General features: G+C 45.4%; 1 protein-coding gene across 1 annotated transcript in view; it reads right to left on the reverse strand.

The window, feature by feature from the left end:
* Nucleotides 1-18,967, reverse strand: part of NUB1 (negative regulator of ubiquitin like proteins 1) — an 81,909-nt gene extending 62,942 nt beyond the window's left edge. The window contains exons 1-2 of the mRNA XM_075550219.1: nt 18,840-18,967; nt 17,776-17,880 (exon numbers count right to left, since the gene is read on the reverse strand). Of these exons, the coding sequence (XP_075406334.1) occupies nt 17,776-17,880; nt 18,840-18,913 (179 nt within the window). The 5' untranslated portion in view covers nt 18,914-18,967. The remainder of the gene's footprint in view (nt 1-17,775; nt 17,881-18,839) is intronic.
* Between the last annotated feature and the right edge of the window lie 6,476 nt (nt 18,968-25,443).

Genomic DNA, 25,443 nt, shown 5'->3' on the forward strand with positions numbered 1-25,443 from the left:
AGGGTAAGGGGGTTGGGGGAATAAACAATGCATGTGGGAGGGGGAGGGAGCACTCTCTACAACTGACAGTGATTACACAACTCATTTTTAAAGTGATGCAACCCAGGAGCGGGGCACAGAGAAAATGTTCTAAAATCGATTGTAGTAATGATTGTACAACTCTTCCTGATGTGATTGAACTAATGAATTGTGCGATATGTGGATTAAGTGCCAATAAAACTTGTTTTTAAAAAAGCAAATAAAGTATGAAAATAGCAGCCTTAAGTTGCCAATTCCAGGACTACCTCCAAAGCAAGAAAGAAACTTGAATCAAAATCTACTGACTTTTAAACCCACCACCTTGGATTCTCACAAAAGGGGATTTCAGCTTTAGGTTCAAAGCAGTATTTCAGTTCCTTTAACCTGCAAATTCTGTGTTTAAGGTAAAGTCCAACTCCCTTAGTGGGATTTCCAAATCACACAAACCTGATGTATGTATGAAGAATGCTGTATACCTCAAAAAGACAAAATCTATAATCCAGAAACCCTAAAGCACCTAGGGCTGAAAAGAAATTTGGTTAAAAAAATATCTGACACTGGGCAGATGATCCCATTGGCAGTCTATATAAGTAATGTTCAACTTTTCCCCCAAGGGCATCTTCTTGGTTTCCCCGCCAACAAAAGTGAAATCACCTTCTCAGAGACAGTATTATTTCACCCTCCTCTTGACATGAATTTCCATTGGAATTCACCGGTTCCATTACACTCGTTTCTATGAATCTGGGTGATCATGGGACAATGATAAATGGCGGGAACTATTTGGTGCTGTCCCTCTTTCCGCTAAACAACAAACGGACCCAGCAAAGGTGAGCCTCCTCCTCCACAGTGGCTTTTAGGATGTACAAACAAGGGGATGCTGAGTGAATCTGAAGCCTAGACACCAGCACCCTGTTTGGGAGTCTGGATTGAATGACCACATGACCGTAGAACAGAGACCTGCCTTGGTTTTTGTCCTTATAGAGATGGTCTCACACAATATTTGTCCTCTTGTGATTGATGAACTTCACTCAGCATAAGAGTTTGAAGGTCCTTCCATTGTGAGGTGCTACAATAATGTGAAGTAGTTTCATCAATGTTTCTAATAATGCATAGTAGCCTGTTGTATATGTAAGTACTGTGGGAAACTAACAAATGTCATTCCCGCAGACTCTTCCCCAACAGATATGGTCCCTTAAAGTGAGCACATGATTGACTCTGTCTCCCTGTGGATGATCTCCCACCAAAGCACCCATCCCCCCCCTCATGGGTATTGGGTTTCCTCACCTGTGAGCTCAGGGACTTTACTGTGACCACCACCCACCTTGTGACATATGTAACTCCTGAATATGCATGACTAATGGCTACTTATAAAAGCCCAAAATAATAAAGACCCTCTCTCCTGCCCTGTCCCCTCCTCCAGTCCTCCTTCCCCACTCCCTTGCCCTCTCTCTTCCCCCTCTCCTCTGGCCCACTGTGCTCGGACCTGGCTGGTGAGATCACGGCCATCCAGGAAGTGAGCATGCTACTATGAAATATGTCTGATTCCTTCATTTTACCTTCTCTTCTATCTCTCTTATTCTCTATGACTTTACAATATTCTTTACATATCATAACCGCCATACGATTGTGCCTACTGGACCCAAGATAGTGTGAGGGGCTGGTTTTCCCCAAAGTACCAACGTTTCTTTAGCCGTTTCCAGCAGCTACAGGGTCGTAGTATTTGCCATTGTAGTTTGCATCAAAGAACTTCTTGAAACCCACTAAACAATGTGCTGAAAAACTGGGGTTTGGCTTATACACGAGTCAGTGGTACCCCAGCGAGGTGTAATATCTCCCTGCACCTCCCCCCAGGTAATGGGATGAGCGTCCGTTATCTCACAGGTGATTGCCTTTTCTCCGCTGTTCATTCAAAGCCCCGCTGACACTGTAGAGCGTTGAATGTTTGTTTACTCACATCTAACCAATCAGGGCCATCCTATGATGTGTATCTTTGAATAGCCTTTTAAAGACCGTGTGCGAAGGATGTGGTATGAATGGATGTCATCTGGTCAAGACCGACTAACAGAAGGAGAAAATCTCATGAAGCCTGACATAGAGTTAATAGCAAAGTGGGTTCGAGGTGCATGGGAAGACATTCCAGAAGAAATGGTGCGACGTGCCTTCCAGAAATGTAGTATTAGCAATGCTATGGATGGCAGTGAAGACTATGCTTTGTATGAAAATGACAGCAGTGATGGTGATGATGGCGATCTCAGTGAGGACAGTGTCTATGATGACCTCACACCAGCTGAAGCTCTGCATTGGGATACGGATGATGATGAGGAATCCAGTTTTGAAGGATTTTAACTCTTTACATGTTAGCTTGGTTGCTGATTGAGCTCAGGGAATAGTACTCTTAAGGTATCATTGTTGATACCTTATTGTTTCTGTTGAACCTATTTTCCACTTACTGTGCTGGTTTACTAATGTTAAATGACTTGTTGTCCTTTTATTTGTTTTTTATTTAAAATAAATATTTAAATACATTACTCCACTGATATCTCAATTTTTAGTAATTTTATTTTCATTTGTTTTGATTATTGAAACTCACCAATAGCTTCTGCATTTTCCACCCTAGGCTTGTACTCGAGTCAATCAGTTTTTCTGGTTTCCCAGGTAATAATTAGGTGCCTTGCTTATACTCGGGTCTGCTTATATTCGAGTACATACAGTATATTAAATAAATTCCTTATTTTTTTGTATTTCTTTTTTTTTAATAATTCTATTGGGGGTTTGTACACTGCTTATCACAATCCATACATACATCCATTGTGTCAAGCACATCTGCACATTTGTTGCCCTCATCATTCTCAAAACATCTGCTTTCCACTTGAGGCCCTGGCATCAGCTCCTCATTTTTTCCCTTTCTTCCCCATTTCTGCCAGTAAATATCTTCTTAAAGAATTCTTTTTAAGGTTCCTGATGCATGTTGTGGTAGTTACATAACCTGGTTTCAACTGGAGACTATTAAGAGCAAAGGGGTAGAGTTTAGCCTGTCAATCAGGTTGCAGCTTGATGACCTCATTTGAGGTGCTAAGGAGATAAATAGCTCACTGAAGGCCAGACACACACTCGGCTTTGTCTTCATGCTGACAAGACATGTGGAGCCAAGCTGATGGAGCCAGAGCCCTGGAGCTGAAGAAGCCACATGGAGACCCACGCCAGCACTGAGATGCTTCCACCACCAATGGATCCACAAGACTTTCCACCCACTGGCCCATGATCTTCCTGAATTCGGCATTATTGAATAGCTGTGAGTTTGAAGAGGAATGCATAGACTGGTATCAGACTTAAGGGTTAATATCAGACTTATGGACTAGGCTGGGATGTTTTCTCAATATACAGTTGCTCTTATATATAATTATCTTTCTCACACACATTTGAGTGTCTATGAATTTGTATCTCTAGTCAACCCAGACTAACACACATCTCTATATTAAAATGGGAAAAAATGAACATAATGTTGCCGTTAATAAGTATTTATACCCCCCACTATCATGATCCCAATTCTACCTTACAAATCCAGCTGGACTGGAGGATGTACACTGGCACAGATAGAAACACACAGGGAATCCAGGACAGATGAACCCCTTGAGCCAGTGGTGAGAGTGGCCATACTGGGAGGGTGGAGGGAAAGTGAGGGAGAAAGGGGGAACAGATTACAGAAAGGATCTACATATAACCTCCTCCCTGGGGGACGGACAGTGGAGAAATGGGTGAAGGGAGATGTCGGATGGTGTAAGATATAACAAAATAATAATAATTTATAAATTATCAAGGGTTCATGGGGGAGGGGGGAGTAGGGAGGGAGGGGGGAAAATGAGGAGCTGATACCAAGGGCTCAAGTAGAAAGCAAATGTCTTGAGAATTATGATGGCAACAAATGTACAAATGTGCTTGACACAATGAATGGATGCATGGATTGTGATAAGAGTTGTACGAGCCCCAATAAAATGATTTAAAAGAACAAATAAGTGTTTATACCCTGGAGCCGCAGAGCCATTACACTAACTCCAAGCATGAAAAAAAAGACATGTATTAGAAGGTGAGGCCAGTAAGCAGACCACACACATGCCCTCTTGAAGGTGTCCCCTTTGAAATAAAAATGCATGGCGAATATATACATTTAACTTTGGAATTCACACTGCGGGGGTCACACTGAGTCGAGTACAAATGTTTTATATAAGCTCAGGGTCAGGATAACCACAGGAAACAACTGATTACCCAGAGAAGCAAACAGTACAATAACAATATAAGTCTTAGGCTAGTCTCAGGATCTCTGTTGACAAACCAGATAACAGTTCCTAGCCTTTTGATTACGAACAGTCAGGTAAATAAGAGAGACTCTCAGAGTTACCTGGCCCTTCCAGGTGACTTCAGCATCCAACCTGTGACCTCTGGACGATGCAGCAAGTTATAAAAAGTCTTCAGGCTAACAGCATTAACTAAGTATGTTGGGCTCCAACAATATGTAGCAGGCCTGCGTGTGTGTGTGTGTGTGTGTGTGTGTATCCTTTCTCAAAAAAGAAGCATCAGGTAGCAGACATTAAAGAACAAAAAAGCATATCATTGTGTATGAGAGGAAGTGTGGAGTGGGGACCCAAAGCCCATCTGTAGGTAACAGGACACCCCCTTACAGAAGGGTTATGGGGAGGAGACAAGCCAGTTGGGGTGCAGTGTAGCAGCAAAGAAACATACAACTTTCCTCAAGTTCTTAAATGCTTCCTCCTCCACTATCATGATCCAAATCTACCTTACAAATCTGGCTAGACCAGAGGATGTACACGGGTACAGATAGGAACTGGAAACACAGGGAATCCAGGACAAATGACTCCTTCGGGACCAGTGGTGAGAGTGGCGATATGGGAAGGGTGGAGAGAAGGTGGGGTGGAAAGGGGGAACTGATTACAAGGATCTACATAGAACCTCCTCCCTGGGGGATGAACAACAGAAAAGTGGGTGAAGGGAGACATCAGACTGTATAAGACATGACAAAATAATAATAATTTATCAATTATCAAGGGTTCATGCGGGGCCAGGAAGGAAGGGGAAAATATGAGGAGCTGATATCAAGGGCTCAAGTAGAAAGCAAATGTTTTAAGAATGATGAGGGCAACAAACTTACAAATGTGCTTGACACAATGGATGTATGCATGGATTGTGATAAGAGTTGTAAGAGCCCCCAATAAAATGATTTTTTTAAAGATACAGCTAAACTTTAAATTGTAAAAATATTATCTTAACCCAATCCAATGCCAGTAAATTACCTAAAGATCTTGAAGTTACAATGAACCTACAGGGACAGCAAATAGAATAAGGGTCTTGGGGGGAGTGGTAGAGTGGTGGGGGGGGGATAAAAGGGAGAAGATGTTAAGGGTCCATGTAGAAAGGAAGTGTTTGGAAACTGATCTTGGTAGCAATTGTACATTCTACTTGATGTGACTGAAATTTGGAATGATCTATGTATTAAATCCCAAATAATAATTTTAAAAATCGTGACATTATATATCACAAAACATATTTACTGCTGAAATAAAATTTATTTAATCTAAGTTTTCTTTCAAACTATTACCTGTTTTTCTCCAAATGCAAATTTAGTTTTTCTAGATTCTTTAAAATGTCTATGCCTAATTTAAAACCTATTGCCATCAAATAAGTTCTGATGCTTAGCAAGCCTATAGGGCAGAGTGGAACTGCTCCCCAGGATTCCTGAGACTGCAAGTCTTTATAGGAGCAGACAGTGAGACTAGTGACTGGTGGGCTTAAACCACGGAACTGAAATTGTATCTTCATCAGTCGTCTTGCCGAAGGTGAGAGAAGGACTTTAAAGAAGTCCCATTCGTTTCTTCGATTCAGTCACATCTTAAGTTTTGGTTATTGTTTCCCAGCAGCTGCCGCTTTAACTAAGCCCCACCCTTTCTCTCTCCCTCCCCCTCCTCTCCAGTATGCGGTGCAGGTTTGGGAAGGATAAACGGGTTACTGTTGTGAATGATTCACTGTTGCAGGGTCAACCTAAAGCTAAGATAAACAGCTGAGAAGAAAACCAGATAGATTGTACTCCCGCAGGGGAAGACTATAAATTTAAGGGAAAATGTGACAAAGCAATGTACTGACTCCCCAAAAGTCTAAAATCCCTGACCATAGGAGAGAAAGGAAGGCGGTCTTAAAAGAATTATCGATTTCCTTCCAGATCTGTAAATGTATCATGTGTCTCTGTAATTGGCTGCAGCGGCTCATGATTGGGCTGGCAGTTTGGGTTCATTTTGGTGATCTTGGAAGGGACCAACTCTCTCGGGGTTACACGTTAAGCAGTTACCCTAAAGTTAGCCGTTCAAACCCATCAGGCACTCTGTGGGAGAAAAACAGGGCTTTCTATTCTAAAAAAAAAAAAGTTAGTCTCGGAAACTCAGGGGGCAGTCCTATCCTGGCCCTACCGGGTTGCTAAGACTCAATGGCCATGAGTTTGTCTTGGGTTGGCTGGTCAGTTTCCATGGTGACGAGCTGTGGTGCACATGCGCTGGACAGCTGTCTCCCCTGCTCTTGCTTTCTGCAGAATCTACATGTTTCATCTGGTTATTGTGCACCTTTGCTATAAGACTGCTGCTTGGTCCCCTGATTGCTTTACACTTTCCTGACTGGAGCGCGCTCTTCCGGTTAACCACTGTAAGACGGGAGGGCACGTTCCTATCTGGCCTGCTTAGGAGAGACCCCTAGTTAGACTAAAACGAGAAAGGTGTTTTCAAGTAAAACGGCGTGGCCTGCGCACACTCTGGATTCCAGGGGTGGGGGTGGGGGGTGACCTATGAGTGGATCTTTAAATGATACTCTTTTTACAGCTTGAATTATCTTGCCAGAGATTGGGGAAATGGGACGGGATCCGTTATGTGCAGATTTTCTGACCCGGCACACCTGGGATGGAAATATCAAGGGCACCCACCTGCTGGTACAGCGAGGGGAAAACCTGACCTCCCGACACAGGTGGCAATCTCAAATCCGCCCTGATGAACATTACAGCTCTGGTATAAAAAACAGGAGAAGGTCGACTTCCAGTCTAGCCATGCCTTCGGCTCCTAATGCACCAGCGACACCATGCGGCAGAAATTTAGCCAGGCCTAGTGACCTTACTTCCCCACATTGGCCGAAAAGGGAGGCGCCCTGGAGGGAGGCAGGCTCTCAGTTCTACGCCCAACAAGGGACCTACTGCTGTGGGCGGGGGGGGGGGGGAGGGAGAGGAGAGAGAGGAGAGAGAGAGAGAGAACGAACAGAAACTTGACCGGGCAGTCAGCACAAACCCATTCCAGCTGGTCCTCCTAGCCTTCAAAGTATTCAACCACCTGAGCACAGGAAGGCTCCAGCTGTCCCCACCTTCCGAGAGAAGGCCGGAGGTCAGCCTCTGTGGCCCCAGGAAGGACCCCCCAAAAGAACAAGAACCTCAGACAAAGATCAACCTGCTTCTTGCAAAAAGTCTGGACCCTGGAAGAATAAATGCCCAAATGACAGCGGAGGATCGGGTGGGAAAGCCACCCTCCAGCTCAGGAAATGGCTGAACAAGCCACTTTGTCTGAGGAAAGCTGAGGGTACTTGGGGGTCCAGCATGATTTGGCATCAACCTCTGCTATCCCCATGATGCCCCAGAAACTCCAGGTAAAAATAACAATTGGGGGACAGACTGGGGACTTTTAAGTGGACACAGGGGCCACATATTGGATGGTCAATATACCTCTGACTCCCCATCTTCCTCAAGAAGGGCTGCAGACCAGTTCTTCTGAGCCCCTAGCCTGCTCCAGTGGGAAGCATATTTTGATTCCTATTATGCTGATGGCCAGGGCCCCCTCCTGGGCCAGGACCTTCTTTTGAAACGACATGCTCAAATAACATTTCTTACGGAAACCAAGAGGGTGCAGCTGGAAGTTCCTCACAAAAATGCCTGGCAAAACTCCAGAAGTTCATCTAGAGTGACCCGAGGGGACTGACAATCAGATAAACACCCTCTATTGGGTCAGCAAAATTCTGGGACGAGCCAAGTGGGCATTTCCCTTCCATGTCCGACTGAAGCCCGGAGCTAACCACCTCACAAAAACCAATAGCCCCTGAGGAAAGAGCCCCTTGAAGACAGAACCCCCATGAAAAGCAAATTAAAAGGATGTGTATTAATTTGGTCATGCCAGTCTTCTTACAACACCCTCATCCTTCAGATACATCGTTCTCCTGGATGGGAAGGCTGGAAACGTAAGGGGAAATCTAACAAACAGGGGATCGAGAATACCTGTGTGCTCAAGACCTGAGAGAAGTCCGTGAACTAGTTCAAGACACCCCCCACTGTCTCAAACCTTACACTTTCCTTACTCGTCTGTCTTCAGAAGCTAGGTGGCTTTCTGTCTTGGAACTCAAAGGTGCCTTTTTCTACATTCCTTGAGCAGTCTTATCTCAGATCTTCGCCTCTGACTGGCAGGATACGGAAAGTTTGAGAAAAAATCTGTATTGTTGGATGATTTTGCCTCACAATTTTTAAAAATTTGCCCACTGTGTTCCAGGGGCCTCTTGCCCAAGGTCTTATAGTCTTCACCCATGAAAAAAGGTGAATTATGATGAGGGCAACGAATGTACAGATGTGCTTTATACAACTGAGGCATGGATGGATTGCGATAAGAGTTGTATGAGCCCCAATAAAATGATTTTTTTTAAAGATTATATCAAGAAAACTACTAAAAAAAAGAACCAAATTTGTCCAGTGGTTACCATGGAGAAGGAGGAAGAGTTTTTGCTGAAGGGGTATTGAGTTTTATGTTAATGGTGGTGGAGTAATTTGGAAAAGGATATCAATAATGGTTGTGTAACACAATCAAGTATAACCAATGACACAGAATTATTCCCGTAGAAGTTGATGGCCTAAAATAATAATTTATAAATTATCAAGGGCTCGTGAGGGAGGGGGGAGTGGGGTGGGAGGGGAAAAAAGAGGACCTGATGCCGAGGGCTTAAGTGGAGAGCAAATGCTTTGAAAATATGATGAGGGCAAAGAATGTACAGATGTGCTTTACACAATTGATGTATGTATGGATTGTGATAAGAGTTGTATGAATCCCTAATAAAATGTTTTTTAAAAAAAAGAAGTTGTTGACCTAGAGAATGTTTGTAATGAAAATAATTTTATGGTTGGGGGTCACCACAACACGAGGAACTGTATGAAAGGGTTGCGGCCTGAGGAAGGTTGAGGAAGGTTGTTGTATATATTTTTGTCCCAATTAAAGAAAATAATAATAATTACATGAATATCAATGAGTACAAGGAAGAAGAAAATGTTCTAAAATTGACTATGGTGATGACAGTACAGCTCTTGATATGACTGAATTACTGAATTGTGTGACATGTGATGAAGTGCCAATGAAACTGTTAGATGATGTAAGATATGAAAATAATAATCTATAACTTATCAAGGATTCATGAGGGAAGGCAGGTGGAGAAATGGGGAGCTGGCATCAGGGGCTCAAGTGGGAAGAGAATGCTTTGAAAATGATGATGATGGAATATATGCAAATGTGCTTGACGCAATGGATGAATGTATGGATTGTGATAAGAGATGTAAGAGCCCCAATAAAAGGATTTGATTTAAAAAATTAAAATAAAAAATAATTGTCTAGGGGCATGGCTGGTGAGGTTGGGGGGAAACAAGGTGTTAACAACAATGATTACAAAAAAGAAGAATATGATCTAGAATTGACTATGGTGAGGATTGTGCAACTCTTCTTGATATGAGTGAATTATTCAATTGTATGATAAGTGAATTATATGTTAATAAAAAGGAAAAAATAATAATCTTGAAAGATGTTATGGATTAAACAATAAATACTTGGGAAACCAAAAAAAAGATGAAAGGTGAATTAGAAGATGACCTTCTAATAAATGTAAAAAGTTAGATTGCTTAATACTGTAGAGACTTTAAATCATTTGGCCCATTGTGGCTATCAGGTCTTTAAGACCAAGGCCCAAATCTGCAGTTAGTTAAATTTCTTGGCTTCCAAGAAGAGCCTGTCGGAAAGAGCCTACTGAGAATCAGGAAAGAAATTACCCTAACACGTTGGTCCCCCAGCGTAGAAGGCACTCTGAAATTTTCTAGGTGTGGTTGGTCTCTGCCAGATCTGGATCCCCACCTTTGGGTGATAACTAAGCCCTCGTATGAAGCCTTATAAGGATCTAAGGGCGACCCCCCTGAAGTAGATGAGGAACTGCAAAAAACCCAAAACAGTCTTCAAAACCCTAAAAGCACTTCTCCGGTCAGCCCGGCACCGGGCCTACGGGATCTGCCTAAGCCTTTTTGAACTGAGAAGCCAGGGCTGGTTCTAGGAGACTTAATACTACAAATTGGGACTAAGCCACAACTGATGGCCTGTTGATCCCACCACCTAGGGCTGACTGCAGCCAGCTAGCCCTCTGCCTTTGGGCAGCAATGGCAACCTGTGCAAGATGTGAGAAATTCACTCTGGATCTCCCCTAACTATTCACACCCCCATCAAATCATCTCCCTGCTGTAGCAGAAAGGAAGTCCATGGCCCACTGTTGGACAGACGGGCGTCACCAGGCTGTTTCACTGGCGATCCTAATATGACCTTGAGAGTTTTAAGGAAGGTAAACCCAGCCGCCCTCCTCCCTGATGTGGCTGCCAGGGAATTGAACCACAAATGCATAGAAGTTCCTGTGAAATATTTTTACTGTGCAAGTATTTTCCAGTCAACCTGACCCATTTATATACCGTTTATACCCAGTAGACTGGCCACGGTTTGTGGATGGAAGTTGTTGGATGGAAAAGGGGACTTGGAAGGCCAGGGATGAAGTACTGCCCTTAGAAGGTCGGGTGGAGGCAGTAGCCTTCCCGCCGGGGTGTCTGGCACAAAAGGCTGAATGGATAGTGCCAGTGAGAGGATTAGAAATGCCGGCAGAAAAGACAGTGAACGTTGTTCATGGACTCAAAATGCTCATCTAATGTTGCATGCTTATGGTACTATGTGGGAAGAGGCTGTGCTCCTGACAGCTAATAATAAAAGCATTAAATATGCTCAAGAAGCCCTCCAGTTGTTGGATACAATTCAGCCTCCCCAGAGGGTGGCAGTAATGCACTGTCCTGACCATCAGAAATCATTTAGCTGAGCAGGAAGCCCGAAAAGTGGCGAAAGCCACGCTGGTAATAATCCCTTTCTTCCTGCACATGGATCTGACTGAGTCCCGGCCACAATTCGAGTCAGAGGACTTGAGTTCGACTTGAAAACGAGTTTGAAAGATGGGGGGGGTGAATAGCTGCCACAGTTCTAGTTCCTGGAAGGCTAGTCCCCGCTCTCCTTCAATGAACCCACGAGATGACCACGATGGGAAAGACATCCAGGCTGAGTTTGTCGAACCTAGGCTCAAGAACTAGAGACTTACAAAAATCATCCTCATGTTCGCACTAACTGTTTAGCCTTTCTTAACTACAACTCCAAAACAGACCAGGAACAAAAGGCTGGGCTTTACCAATATCAGGGTGAACAACCCTTGAAGGATTGGCAAATCAACTTCATGCCGATGCCCCTGAGCCTGGGTCGCAAATACGTGCTGGTTTGGGTGGACCCCTCTTTCTGGTTGGGTAGAGGCTTTTCCCACCTGGACAGCGCAGCCTGAAGAAGTAGTAAAAATCCTCCTAAGATAAATTATTCCTAGGTTCAGACTTCTGAAAAACATCTAGAGTGAAAACAGAGCGTCCCTCGTTGCTGATGTTACCCAACAAGTCTGTGAATACCAACAAATATAACGAAGATTAAATTCAGCATGGGGACCCTGCTCTTCAGGGAAAGTGGAGAAATTTCATCCCGTCTTGAAGAAATGAAAGCCAAGCTTTGTCAGGAAATGCACCCACTTTGTTCATAATTCAGGTAGCCCCTTGAAGTGGGCTTAAATTAAGTCCACATGAAATTGTATGTCGTAAGCCCTTCCGGGCATCTTCCCTTAGTCTTCCACCCAACCTCACTCGGGATTTAAGGAGCAGCAGTAAATACCTCCTATGTACAATACCTCCATCAAGTGCTCTCTATTACTCATAAATTTGCTCTTCCCAGGTCTGTTTCCTCCCTTACGCATAACCCACACCCTTCCAGCCTGGTGACCGTGTCCTGCTCAAACCAAGGAAAGATGGACCTGACTCCCAGAGAGAGGGAAAGACCTTAAGACAGTGTTTCTCAACCTTCCTCAGGCTGCAACCCTTTCATACAGTTCCTCGTGTTGTGGTGACCCCCAACCATAAAATTGTTTTCATTGCTACTTCATCACTGTCATTTTGCTACTGTGATGAATAGGGCGACCCCTGTGAAAGAGTCGTTTGACCCCCAAAGGGGTCGCAACCCACAGGTTGAGAACCGCTGCCTTAAGAGGTTCTGCTGACCAGCCCTACGGCTCTCAAGCTTGCAGACTTGTGGGCCTCAAAAGCTGGACTCATCACATGCGAATCCAGAATGTTCTCCACTGTTATCCTGGAGAACAATGGACTGTCTAAAGCGGCGACTGAAGTAGCCTTAATCATCTCCTTCCTCTCAGGGGATGGACACTTTGACTCAATCCCCCTGAGTTGAGATAAAAATTTGGGAGTGGGTGGTCTATTAAGGAAAACATGTAATTGAAGTGTTCGATTCTGAGAGGGGGCTTGTATGTCAAACACACTTTTCCTCTTGCCTTACTGGGGTCAGCATGTCTCTCACAAAGTTCCAACAGGAGATGCTGCTCCAGTATGGAAATCCTCTGCTTGTGACGAATGGGGCAGAACACGTTTCATATCAGATTCTCTGGAGAAGAATCCAGGACGCTATACAGAGACTCAAGAGCTGTTCTCTCTCCACTTGGGAGCAGTGACATCCACGGATGAGTGTTGGTCTTACTTTGATAGTGATTGGAATAATGGGCTGCCAGTCCCTAAGTTCATAAGTTTGGACATCCACGCATCCTCTGTCTACAAGTCCTACCACTGTTTAAACTTAAACAACACCGCCCTGAATTGTAGTAGAAGCAGCAGCATGTTTGCCAGACCTGTCCACTCCAGGCTACCAGCAGGATAGCTCTTTAAATGTAGGAGCAGGGCTTTCTCCTACATCCCTGATAATTCTGCACTTTCAGAAAACTCACTACTTTCCAGCGAACAGAACAAGAGTATACTGCCTGGTTTAAAATCAGGAAAGGTGGGTGTTGGTTGTATATCCTGTCATCACACTTGTTCACTGTGTCTGCTGTATAAATCATCAGAGAACCTGGCTGATAGGAAGAAGATTGTGGCATCAGGATTGGAGGAAGGCTCATTAACAACCTATGATATGCAGATGGTACAGTCTTGTTTGCTGGAAGTGAGGAAGACTTGAAGCACTTGCTGATGAAGATCAAGGATTGTAGCCTTCAATGTAAAGGAAACAAAATCTCCACAACTGGAGCAAGGTCAGCGGTTAGAAACCACCAGCAACTCCAGCAAAGAGAAAGGACTCTCGACTCCTGCAACGATGTACACGCTCAGCAACTCACAGCGGCAGTTCCACCCAGTCCTCTAGGGTCGCTATGAATCAACATCAACTCAACGGCTATGAGTTTGGTTTGAGGTTGTGGCTGGATCAGGAGGCTCCAAGACAGACAGTTTATCCTGACAGCTCTGTCTCCTGACCCAGGACACCCTCATTCACACACTGACGCACGCAGGCACGGTGGGTTCACTGCAAGGTCAGCTCTTCGTTGCTTGTCTCCCTGCTGTGGAAAGCCCAGCCCTTCTCTTGGTCTGTCCATCCGTTAAGTGGCTGAGAGCACACCATCATCGGTCACCAAAGGATTAGAATCCGTACAATCCGAAGTCGAAGGAGGGATCAGTATCAGAGCCTACATTGTGAGAATTCGCTGTGCAGAAGGCGATGGGTGACAGTGGGAGCCCCAGCGTCACTGGCGGAATCACCTAGGAAATAAGCCTCCGGAGGAAACACCCCCCCATAACTGAGGGATGGGAGGACAGTGGTCACTAAACAGAGTGCGTGGCAGAGAGGAGAGTAGAAGATCAAAGGCATGAATCTGACCCGAACACTTAAAACTTTGTCAGTAGATTCCCCTGTCCCTCTATGATGCAGGCTGGACCCGATCGAGTTTCAAATTTTTCTGTATTTGGGGTTTATGTTGTTTTGTTTGGTATTTGTTCATTCATAGTAGAGTGTACCTCAGAGGTGTTATGTCCGTGGAGGTCACCCACTTGAAGCTGTGCTGCATGCTTTCCCATTTTCCAGTATAGGAAACGCAGGATTCATGAACCTAGAGGGACAGCAAGTAGAATAAGGGGCTCAGGGGGAGGGGAATACAGTGGGGGGAGTGTAAAAGGGAGACGATGTTAAGGAGTCCATGTAGAAAAAGAGTGCTTGGAAACTGATTGTGGGGGTCACTGTCCAATTCTACTTCATGAGCTCAAACTATGGAACAATATATGTTATATGTATTAAATCCCAACTAATTTTTAAAAAGTGGCTGAAATTCCACTCCCTCTGGGAAGCACTTCATGTCCGCACGGTGTGGTGGTTGTTGGGTGCCACTGGTGTGGTGCTGACTCACAGAAACCCTGTGCGCAACAGAAGGACAACAGCGACAATGACCCAGTCCCACACCGTCCTCACACTCAGGCCTCCGCTGGAACCCATGGTTACAGTCACCATGTCAACCCATCTCACTGAAGGCCTTCCTCTCTTCCCATGACCCTCTACCAAGCATGATGTCCTCCAAGAACTGATCCCCTCTGGGGCATAACCAAAGTTTGGGAGGCAAGTCTCACCATCCTTGATTTTTTAATAATTTTATTGGGGGCTCTTACAACTCTTGTTACAAGCCCTACATCATTGTATCCAAGATATTTGTACATATATTCCATCGTTCTTTTCTAGACATTTACTTTCTCCATTGGGCCCTTGGGATCAGCTCCTCCTTTTTAATCTCCCTCATCCCCCACCCCACCCCCATCCCTCATGGCCCTGAGAGATTGGAGATTGTTAATTATTTTCAAATTTCACTATGACCACCATCTCCCTTCCCCTCTGGTTTCCGTTGTTCTTCCCCCTAACTGGGGGTGTGTGGTTATGTGCCATTCATTGTGATCGGGGCCCCCCTCCCTCCCTCTCCCCTCTCTTTCCCCCTACCCTTTTGGTATCTCTATTCCCATTCCTGTTCCTGGGTTCCATGTGTTGTGAGCTTTATCTCTGGCCTATACCTATGTACATGCTCCTGTCTAGTCTAGATTGGGAGGTGGCACTGAGGTCGTGATAGCAGGGGGTGGGGGTGGGGTGGTGAGGAGGCCTCCAGGGAACAGAGGTATATTGCGTGACCCATTAGTGCTCTACTGCACCCTGATTGACTCACCCCCTCCATGCGACCCCTCTGGGGGGATGCCCCACTGTCCACAGATGGGCTTAGGATCTCTGCTCCAACCCTCTCCATTCTCACCACTGCATTTTTGTTTGTTTACTGTCATCCTTGCTTCTAAAAAGCATTCTGGCAATACTTCTTCTAACACAAATTGATTTACTATTTTGGTAGTCCGTGTTATATTTAATATTCTTCGCCCACAAAGACATCAATTCTTTTTTGATCTTCCTTATTCATTACCTACCTTTTTCATGGATATAAGGCAATTGAAAATGCCATAACTTTAACAAGGGGGGCCGGAGTGGAGACCCAAAGCCCATCTGTAGACAACTGGACATCCCCTCACAGAAAGATCACAAAGAAGGGATGAGACACCAGGGTGCAGCATAGCACTGATGAAACACACAACTTTCCTCTAGTTCTTTAATGCTTCCTCCCACCTCACTATCATGACCCCAATCCTACCTTGCCAGTTCAGCTAGACTGGAGCATGAACACTGGTACAGATACGAGTTCTTGACACACGGAATCCAGGACAAAAAAAATAATAATCATTTATAATTTATCAAGGATTCATGAGGCTGGGAGGGTGGGTGAAGAGGGGAAAAAAGAAGAGCTGATACCAAGGGCTCAAATAGAAAGTAAATGTTTAGAGAATAATGATGGAAACATATTCACAAATATGCTTGATACAAATGATGATATATGGATTGTTATAAGAGCTGTAAGAGTCCCCAGTAAAATTATTTATATTTAAAAAAGAAAAGAAAATACCATAACTTGGGTAAGGCACCACTTAGTCTTCAAAAATGATGTCCAAACGACAGTCTATGCAACATTTAAATGTACGAACCAGCAAGTGTCATTACCTTACCACGCGTCTTCTTTTGCTCATTGTGCTGAATCCTCCCCAGGACTTGTTAATCTATAGACTTATGATATTCTCTGGAAAACTAACACTCAGGGAACGATGATAAGGACTCGATTCCCTAGCTTATAACAGAGGGAATCTGGAAAGTTAGTAGGAAAGACTCCACTTTGGTAAGTTAAAGGTAAAGTCCAAGTACATTATCCTGCTTTAACTATAATTCCCACAGATTATCCCCTAACAACTATGCTTCCTTAAAGTGAGCACATGATTGATTTGATCTCCCTGTGGAAGCAGACATGCTTTTCTCTCTTCCCACCATGTCACCCAGCCCCCCTCATACCTTCCCCCAATGCAGATATTAGGTTTTCTCACCTGTGAGCTCAGGGACCCTAATGTAGATACCACCTGCCTTGTGATGCATGTACCTACTGAATATGCATGTCTTATGACTACCTATAAATGTCCCAAGATAGTAAAGGCGCTCTCTCTTCTCCCAGTTCCACGTGGACCATCAAGCGGGGCTGAGTTGAGCATGCTACCATAAAATGTGTCTGACTCCTTTATTTTACTCTCTCTCCTATCTTGCCTATCCTCTATGACTTTATTATTATCTTTATATATTACTACCATAAAATTGCACCTACTGGCTCTTTGGTTGCTGGAGGCTAGTTTCCTCTGACAATATTCAGCTCTGGGAAATTTTCCTATATTTAAAAATAATAACTTCCTATTATGTTCATTCCAAAATACCAATGTGAACATCCTGAACTTTCCTTCTCATTGATGTTCTCTCCTAAAGTACCAGATTTGAAGCCATGAAATACAGTTTTGTAGCAGTGTCACAAAGCGCCTGTTGCTGGGTGTGCTAAAGACCATTCCAACCTATCGTGACCCCGTATGACAGAAGAGAACGTCCCTGTAGACTTTTCTCTATGGGAGCAGATTGTCTGGTCTTTCCCCTTGGAAGATTCAAACAATTAACAGCCCGTTGTGCCATCAGGCTCCTGGAAGACCCTCTACAATGGACACAATTAGATAAACTCAAAAGCAAGTTACCGGGGGAGGTCGGGGGGGGTTAAATGGGGAGCTCACAGCAATCAGTACAAGAATAAAGAAAATGTTCTAAAACGGATGGTGGTGACCACTGTACAAATCTTCTCGATGTGATGGCGCCATTAAATGGTATGCCAGTGAAACTACTGAGAGAAAAAAAAAAACAACAACCAGCAAATCATCATGGAATTTCAGAATATTAAGGACGAAGGGAAGACCCTAAAACCTTCCACGCACACACACACACAAAAACAGAATTAGTAGAAAAGACCAAGGATCAGAATAACATCACGCATCAACAACCTCAAAGGGTAGCAACACCTTACAAACTCGCACTGAGGAGCTCACAATGATCACTTACCAAGCAAAGCTTAATGGTCCAAAGCTTAATGATCACTTACCAAGCAAAGCTTAATGGTCGCAGTGGCCGCTGCCATGGGCTCGCTGGCACATGAGACCAGTGGTGAGGAAGGCGCAGGATGGGGCAGAGTTTCCTTTTGCTGCACCTAAGTAAGGTCACACTATGAGTTGGAGCCAACTCTATGGCTCCTCACAACAATCTAGCAAACAAATGCAAATTCTAAGATATTTCCCGTTCAAGCCTCTTTTCTCAGGAAGCTATTGGAGTATGTCCTCAACTGGAATAAGAGAATGAGGTGAGAAACAAGAAAAAAGGGATCCTAAAAAAAGACAAAGTGCAGCCCAAGAAAGAGGATTTCATTGCTGCAATGCTATCAACAGACTGCAGGACCCTAAAGTGCTTCCAGAGTTGCAGCTGGCCTCAGACCCAGGAGGCAACTCTGCTGGAGGAGGGCAGAAGCTCTGGGCGAAAGTTCTTCAAGACACTGAGATTCATAGAACTCCCAGCACACCTAAGATCTAAAACTAGCACAAGAAGATTTACGCAATTGGAGACAATGTTGGCCATAAAATGATGAATACATAGAAAACCAAGCCCCTTCCCACCAAAATAGCAAGGCCATTATTAAATGCGGAGTGAATAAAAGGTTGCACCAGAAAAGGCAGGCAATGTCTGATCCGTGGCTCATCTATTAGCATACATGTGAAAACTGATCGGGCTCGAAATCAGAAATAACTGCTTGGAAGGATGAGGCGGCAGAAAGCCTAAGGGTGGGGTGGTGAGAGAGGGGCAGGGGAGAGATAGAAGGGATGGCGGCATCGTCAATGGAAAAGGCCTAAAATGGGGAAAATAAAACAAAAACCTAGAGGGCAGATCTGCTCCCTAAGAGTTATGGAGGTCTATAACTCTTGCTTTGGAGAGCGGAAAACAGGGAGGTGGGGAGGTGCGGGGGCGGGAGTGGGAGTGGGACGGGGGTGGGGTGGGGGGAGGAGGGAGTTGGGTCACAAGCCTCCTAGTTGATTTTGAAGTGTGCCGTTTTGACAAAATTGTTTTTAAAAGAAAAAAGAAAGCGAGGAGTCCTAGCAGTTATGGCGGGCAGAATACCTGAACAGGAGCTTTAGAGGCAGCTCCCCCATCTCCCCGGGAAGAAGGGTGGCCACCAAGGCCTGGCCTGTCATTCACACTGCCCCCGCTCCAGGTGCCCTCTGGCAGCGACGGCAGGGTCCGCGTCTGCGCGCGAGGCGGGGCTCCCGGCTGGAGGGCGGGGCGGGGCTCCCGGCTGGAGGGCGGGGCGGGGCTCCCGGCTGGAGGGCGGGGCGGGGCTCCCGGCTGGAGGGCGGGGCGGGGCTCCCGGCTGGAGGGCGGGGCGGGGCGTCCGGCGGCGTCGGAACCCGACGTCTTGCCGCCTCTGCTCCGCCGGGCTCGGAGGGAGGACGTCTCGCCGCCGCCAGGGGGCGTCAGAATCGGCGCCGCCCGCCCGCCAGCTCGCCCGCCCGCGGTGCGCCAGAGCCGGTCCCTCTCCGCTGTCTGCTTTCCTTCCCGCTCGCCTCGGGCACGCCCAGACTCCTCGCCTCGCCCCCGGCCTGCCGGGCCCCTCGGGGCCTCTCGGTCTGCCCGTTTCCGAGCCCCCCAGCCCCGCCTCAGCGCGCGCCTAGGGACCAGACGACTGCGGCCGCCCTCCCCCGCCCCCAGCCTTAGCGTCGCTCGGCCGGTCGTTCTGCAGACTTTCCGGGGAAGATGCTCCGTGGGGAATTTCGAACGTATGAAAAAGTGGACACAGCCATGGACTGGAACGTAAAGATCGGTCCGCGTTCGACCGGCACCACCGTGTTTAGGGTTAAAAACTAAGTCCCCGAGGGCTCAAGTAGAAGGCAAATGTTTTGGAAATGGTGATGGCAGCATATGTACAAATAGGCTTGATACAATTGATGTACAGAGTGTTAGCTGTAAGCGCCCCCAATACAACGATTTAAAAGAAACAAAAGTGAAGTCCTTGCGAAATGGATCAGCTTGGAGCTCTATAAAGGAGTGGTGGGTGGAATGGCAGACTAGCACCCCATCCGTGTACAGGTAGCGAAGACAGAGGTGTGGATCAGCAATGGAGCGGGGCCTAGAATCAGAACCTTGTGACATTGACCCAGAGTAAAGAACTGAGGAAGGGTGGGAGTGCACACCCTAGAGGCAGCTCGAAAACCTATCACCGGGAGAGGAGGCGACAGTCACCTAGGTGGACATCTGAGCGAAACATGTGGGGCGTCCAATGAATTCACTAGCTTGTGGAGACCGGGTCGATGTGCGAGTGGTGAGGTGAGGACAGGCTGGGGAAGCCTTGGTCCTGGGGCGCCCTCAGGGCCTGGCTCAGGCAGGACAGTTCCCTGCTAGTCCAACGGTGGTGCGGAGAGTGCCCCTTCTCAGTCACATACATTCATCACAGTGCTTAAGGCTTAACCCTTCGTCCCCTTGCTTTGGTCAGAGGACCCTTAGGTGTGCCCCAGAACTGACCAGTTTCTCTCTCCTCTTGGAAGGGTCCCTGTCCCCAGTGAGGGACCCCAGGGGCTAGTTGTGCACCTTCCTTGGGTTACCACAACGAGATTCAGGGAAACAGATGGGTGACAGGGAGCACAAGTAGCGGTACCTAAAGTTCAGGAATGGCTCGGTTGTATCTGTCCCTAATCTCTCCTGAAAGATTCCAGGCTTCAGGGATGGGGGTCGTGACCCATTTTACATGTGACTTCCCCTCTCCAAAGGCAGTTTTGAAGATCCCAGCCAACAGGCCCCTAATATTGACCTTATTCAACCAGCCTCTCCTTGAAATCCCTTCAAATGGTACAGGGGCCTCATACATCACCCCCAACCTGCCCCATCCCCAGACCTCTCTTTGATGTTAAGGTCATATTGACAAATGAATAGACCCATATCTGCCCCACAACAAGAGTGCATGTTGTGATGGGGCAGTGATGGAGTTCTGGAAGTAGAGGAAATATGCAGAGGAACCAAGGTAGCCTGTTAAGTGCAGACCTCAGGGGTGTGCAGATGCCCCCCCCCCCGTGCACATATTGGCAAGAGGCCTGCTCACTGTCAAGCAGGGACCCCAAGGGACCCCTTACCTCCCCACAAGACCCCACATCAGTTCCAACCTTATGAGACATTGAAACATCCACCCCAGGGAAGGGACTCCGAGCAGCTACCCTGAACTTGTCTGAAGAAGCCAAAGCTGACTCACGCAGAACTAATGGCCACCGGGTCCACCCTGCAAGAATGGAGGCAGAGACCAGAGGGGGGCTGGAGTGGCTGGGCCCTTAGTCACTCTTGGCACAACTTGATAACTAAGGGAAGATTGGCGGTCCAAACTCACTAACAGGTGTCTGAGAAGAAAGGTTGATGTGGCAAAATGCACCTCTTTATGTAGCCTTTTACCATGATTCCAAAAACAACTTGTGATTTTTCTCTTCAGCCCTGAAAAAATTACTTTCACCCTAATTTTCTACCCCCAAGAGAGTTTGTTACTATTGTCCAAGTTGACTGACATTTCCTGAGTAGGCTATAAATAACTTGATGAGTTGATACTTATTGTCCAACTCTTTGCTGTATTCTTACTGATTGATCTATTTTACACCCCTTTCAGGGATTGGTCAATATCCTTGGGTTATGCAAATGAAGTGACTGGCCTTCTGAGAAGGGATTGGTCAGTTTGTGGTCTTAGTCGGAGGGCCATGCCTTGAAATCGCTAAATTTGCCTATCTATACAGCCAACCCCACTGGAAGTTTACCAATTTAAGAAGAAAGAATGAAAGGAGAAAAGGACAAAGAGGGCAGAGAAGCAGAGAGGAAGCAAGAAGCCTTATTGAAAAAAAAAAAAAAAGCTGTTACATGGGCGGGCTAAAGGCTGTAACACCGAAGATAGAGTCCTAGAAGATGGCTTGTTGGCAGAGATGGTGGCGACAGACCCCAGAGAGGCCATCTGGCAGAGTTGGTGGTGATGGCAGAGGCCTGGTGCGAGGAATGCAACCAAGAGCTGTGCGTTGGCCAAGTTAATAATGCAGAAGTCCTCCACAGGGAGCCTTGCCGAGGGCTGCGGGACCAGAGTTGGTCTGTGCAGAGAAGACCGCTCCCGGCGCTGGCTGTGCTCTGCCCTCCTGGAGCTGCCCAGACTTTGCGCACCTGCTCTCTGATACGGAGTTGGAACTGTTGACCCTCATCCTGAACTGTACCTGTTGCTTTCTTAACCTGATCCTAAATTCTACCTCAGAACGTACTTCCTCTGTGAGTTCTGTGTAGTCCTCTGTGGGATGGATTCTGGAACCTCAGAAGATCATTCGAAAGGACCGTGGGAGATAGTTGGCATCAGAATTGGTATAGATCGGAGAGTGGAGGTATGTCTGGCCTCCACCTCTTAGAAATCAACTTTGGGTGCATCCTGATGCTTATCCCTAAGGACTGTGCTGAGGCTGCTATGGTTACAGACTCGTTGGAAGATGGCTGCCTTGGAAACCCCACGAGCAGTTCTTCTCAGCACATATGGAATCACCATGCTTCAGAAGTTACTTGGAATAAGTTCCTTGGGGTGAGGGGGGGCGGGTGTTTACCCAGATTTCCACGGAGCATTTTTCTCCCTTCTCTGATAGAGGCCCGCCACTCTTTTTGCAGGTGGAGAAAGTGAGGCATAGGGCGTCTGTTCGTCTCCTGTGGCAGCTGCAACAAATTATCACAAACTAGATGGCTTAAAATAAACGAAATGTGTCCACTCACAGTCCTTGGCCAAAATCAGAGACAAAATCTTGTCTCCCTGGGCCAAAAACCAAGGTGTCATGCCTCTTCCACATTCTGATGTTCTTGGAATCCTTTGCCTGGTGGCCATAGCACTCCAACCATCAAGGCCAGCATCTTCAAATGTCTCCCTGGTCTATCTTCGCATTGCCTTCTCTGTGGGTATCAATCAGGCTTACGTCTTCCCCTTGTACGGACACTTTGCGATTTCATTTAGGGACCACTTCGATAATCCAAGATCATTCTCAAAATCTAAGTAACTCATCACCTCTGCAATGACCCTTTTTCCAGATAATGTGATATCAATAGGTTAGAGAGAGTAACATCTGATCTCCTTGGTGGCCATTATTGGTCCGTTACAGGGAGATAATTAACTTGCTCAATGTTACACAGCCAGCTGAGTGGTGGAGTCAGCCAGACTGGAAAAACTATGTTCTTCGTCAGTATATCCTATTCCTTTCTGTCCCAGAAGTCTGTATTTTGGAGACATGCATAGGAAGATAGTCCCATCCTCGCTCTCATCATCAGGAAGTCTGTCTGTCAATATGACCTGAAGGATACTATGATGATTTCCCTGCCTGTACCAGTCCCTAAATCATTAGTCCTACTGAAAGCCCCAAGTATCTAAAAGAAGCCATGACCATGTAAATTATTCTTATATTTCAGGAGTGGGAATCTACTTTATGGCAGTGGATAAAATCCCATAGGCACTTACCATATATACTTGAGTATAAGCCGACCTGAATATCAGCCGAGGTACCCAACTTTACCAGAAAACTTCATTAAAAATGTGCTGAAAAGGTCGGCTTCTACACAAGTATATATGGTGCCTACTATGTTCCAGATGTGCCAGAATGGAGGTGCTGGGGCACATACCAAAGGGGGTTGGGAAGTATCTTTACTGAAATGCTGGAACCCGTTGGGGACATGACAGTGAGACTTTGGAGATAAAGGAGCAAGGAGACACAGAGGATGATGTTTCAGCCATTTCCTGCATCTCCAAAATCAGAAACCATGTCAGATAAAATACTGACCTAAGAGATCTATGGTTCATCATTGATTGCTGCTACTATTACAAAAAGAACTGGACAATGTGAGCCCCCTAGTGAAAGAGCAACCTCGATATCACTAAGGCACAGTCAACTGAGTCTAGAGTATCGTAAGAAACTAAAGGACAGAGGACCTGAACAAAGATGATAAATCCATAGACTGAAAGGACACCTCACACAACGCCTCACACAATTTCTGTGTGTGGATCTTATTTGAATCATAAATCAAATAAATGATTTTTAAGTGAATTTTTTTCTTTCTTTAAAAATTTTTTTTGTAAATTTTATTTTATCAGTTTTATTGACATAATTAACATAGAATTCCATAGTTTAAATATATTAAAAAAGAGTTGTACAATGATCTCCAAAAATCCATTTTAGAACATCTTCTTATTCTTTTTTTAATTGAGTGTTAATGCATATATCATTCCATAGTTCAATCACATCAAGCAGGATTGTACAACTGCTACCACAATCAGTTTCTTTTTTTTTTTCACAAAGCAAAAAATTTTAAATAAATAATGGTGTTACTAATTTTTTTTGTTTTTTGATTTTTTACTTACTTAACTTTTTGTTTAGACTTGCCAACTGGTAACATTTTGTCACATATGCCTTTTCTGTGTATATTTATTTTGCTGAACCAACTCAGTAGGGTGTAAGCATCACGATATTTTATCTGCAAAAACTTCAGTTTCATCCTTGAAGAAAAACACATTCTATATCATCACAATTCAACAATCACATCTGAGAAATGTAGCTGACAGAATATTGCTCTTTAATTTCATATGCAAAGATGTCCAACCGTTTTTCTTTCATTTTGTTGTTTTTAATCTGGGCTCCAATCAAGGGTTTGGGGCATGGTGACGAGTTATCCTTTCTCCTGAGTGTCCTTTAATCTAAAATAGTCCCTCGGTCATTTTTTGGTCATCCATGACATTGACCTTTCTGAAGGGTTCATGCCAGATGCTCTGAAAATGCCCCTCAATTTGGGTCATCTCCTCATGATTCGATCCAAATTAAACATTTGGGTAAGAGCAGTTCATAGGGGACACTGTTCTGCCCATTGAATCACCTCACAAATCACATGTTGGGTTTTTGTTGGTGCAGGCAGATCTAGTCACTTGGTTAGTCTGGTATCAGCCAGATTTCTCATCCAAATATGGGATTTTAGTGTTTATTAAATCTTCAAGATTATCCTCTTTTTTATTTTGGCATGAAGCTTTATTAACTGACTTTGCAGTTACCCTGTAATGTGTTCACTTCTTTCCAAATTTAAAACAGCCTGCCATGTCTCAACACTGATTCAACTTCCTTTCCATCTGGAAGCTCTTTTCACTTTATAATTTTCTTCATTTGTAATCTGATAGCTGTGTTAACCTGAGTTCTCTAGAGAAGCAAAACCAGTGACCAGTGTAAATACAGAGAATGAGATTTATGTCTCATCCACTTGTAGAAGCGGGTGAGTGCAATCCAATTCAAATATGTGGGTCTCTCCCCACCCATGTAGCTGCAAAGACTGATGAACCAAGAAGCAGGAAGACAACAGGCTGGTGAATGTGGAGTTAAATGAATCTAAGGTGGGACCAATGAGTCCAAGGTCAGCAGTCCTCTGATGGCTCCTGGGATTGGCAGGTAGAAGACCAGCAAGACGCAGAATCCAGATTCAGGAGAAGACATGAGCTAGCTTCCTACAGTGTCCACCTGTCCTAAAGGTAGGCCACATCCCAAGAGAACCCTCCCTTCAATTGTATCAAAGGCGGGACTCCCTCCCGTTCCCCCCACAATTGCTTGGCTGCTTCACAGAAGATCCCACCATGAAGTTGACCACACTGGGTTCGATCACGTCATTGTGGAATCCTGACCCAGACAACACGACATACAACTGGCTATCA

Source organism: Tenrec ecaudatus, chromosome 5 (assembly GCF_050624435.1).
Source record: "Tenrec ecaudatus isolate mTenEca1 chromosome 5, mTenEca1.hap1, whole genome shotgun sequence".
Classification (NCBI taxonomy): domain Eukaryota; kingdom Metazoa; phylum Chordata; class Mammalia; order Afrosoricida; family Tenrecidae; genus Tenrec; species Tenrec ecaudatus.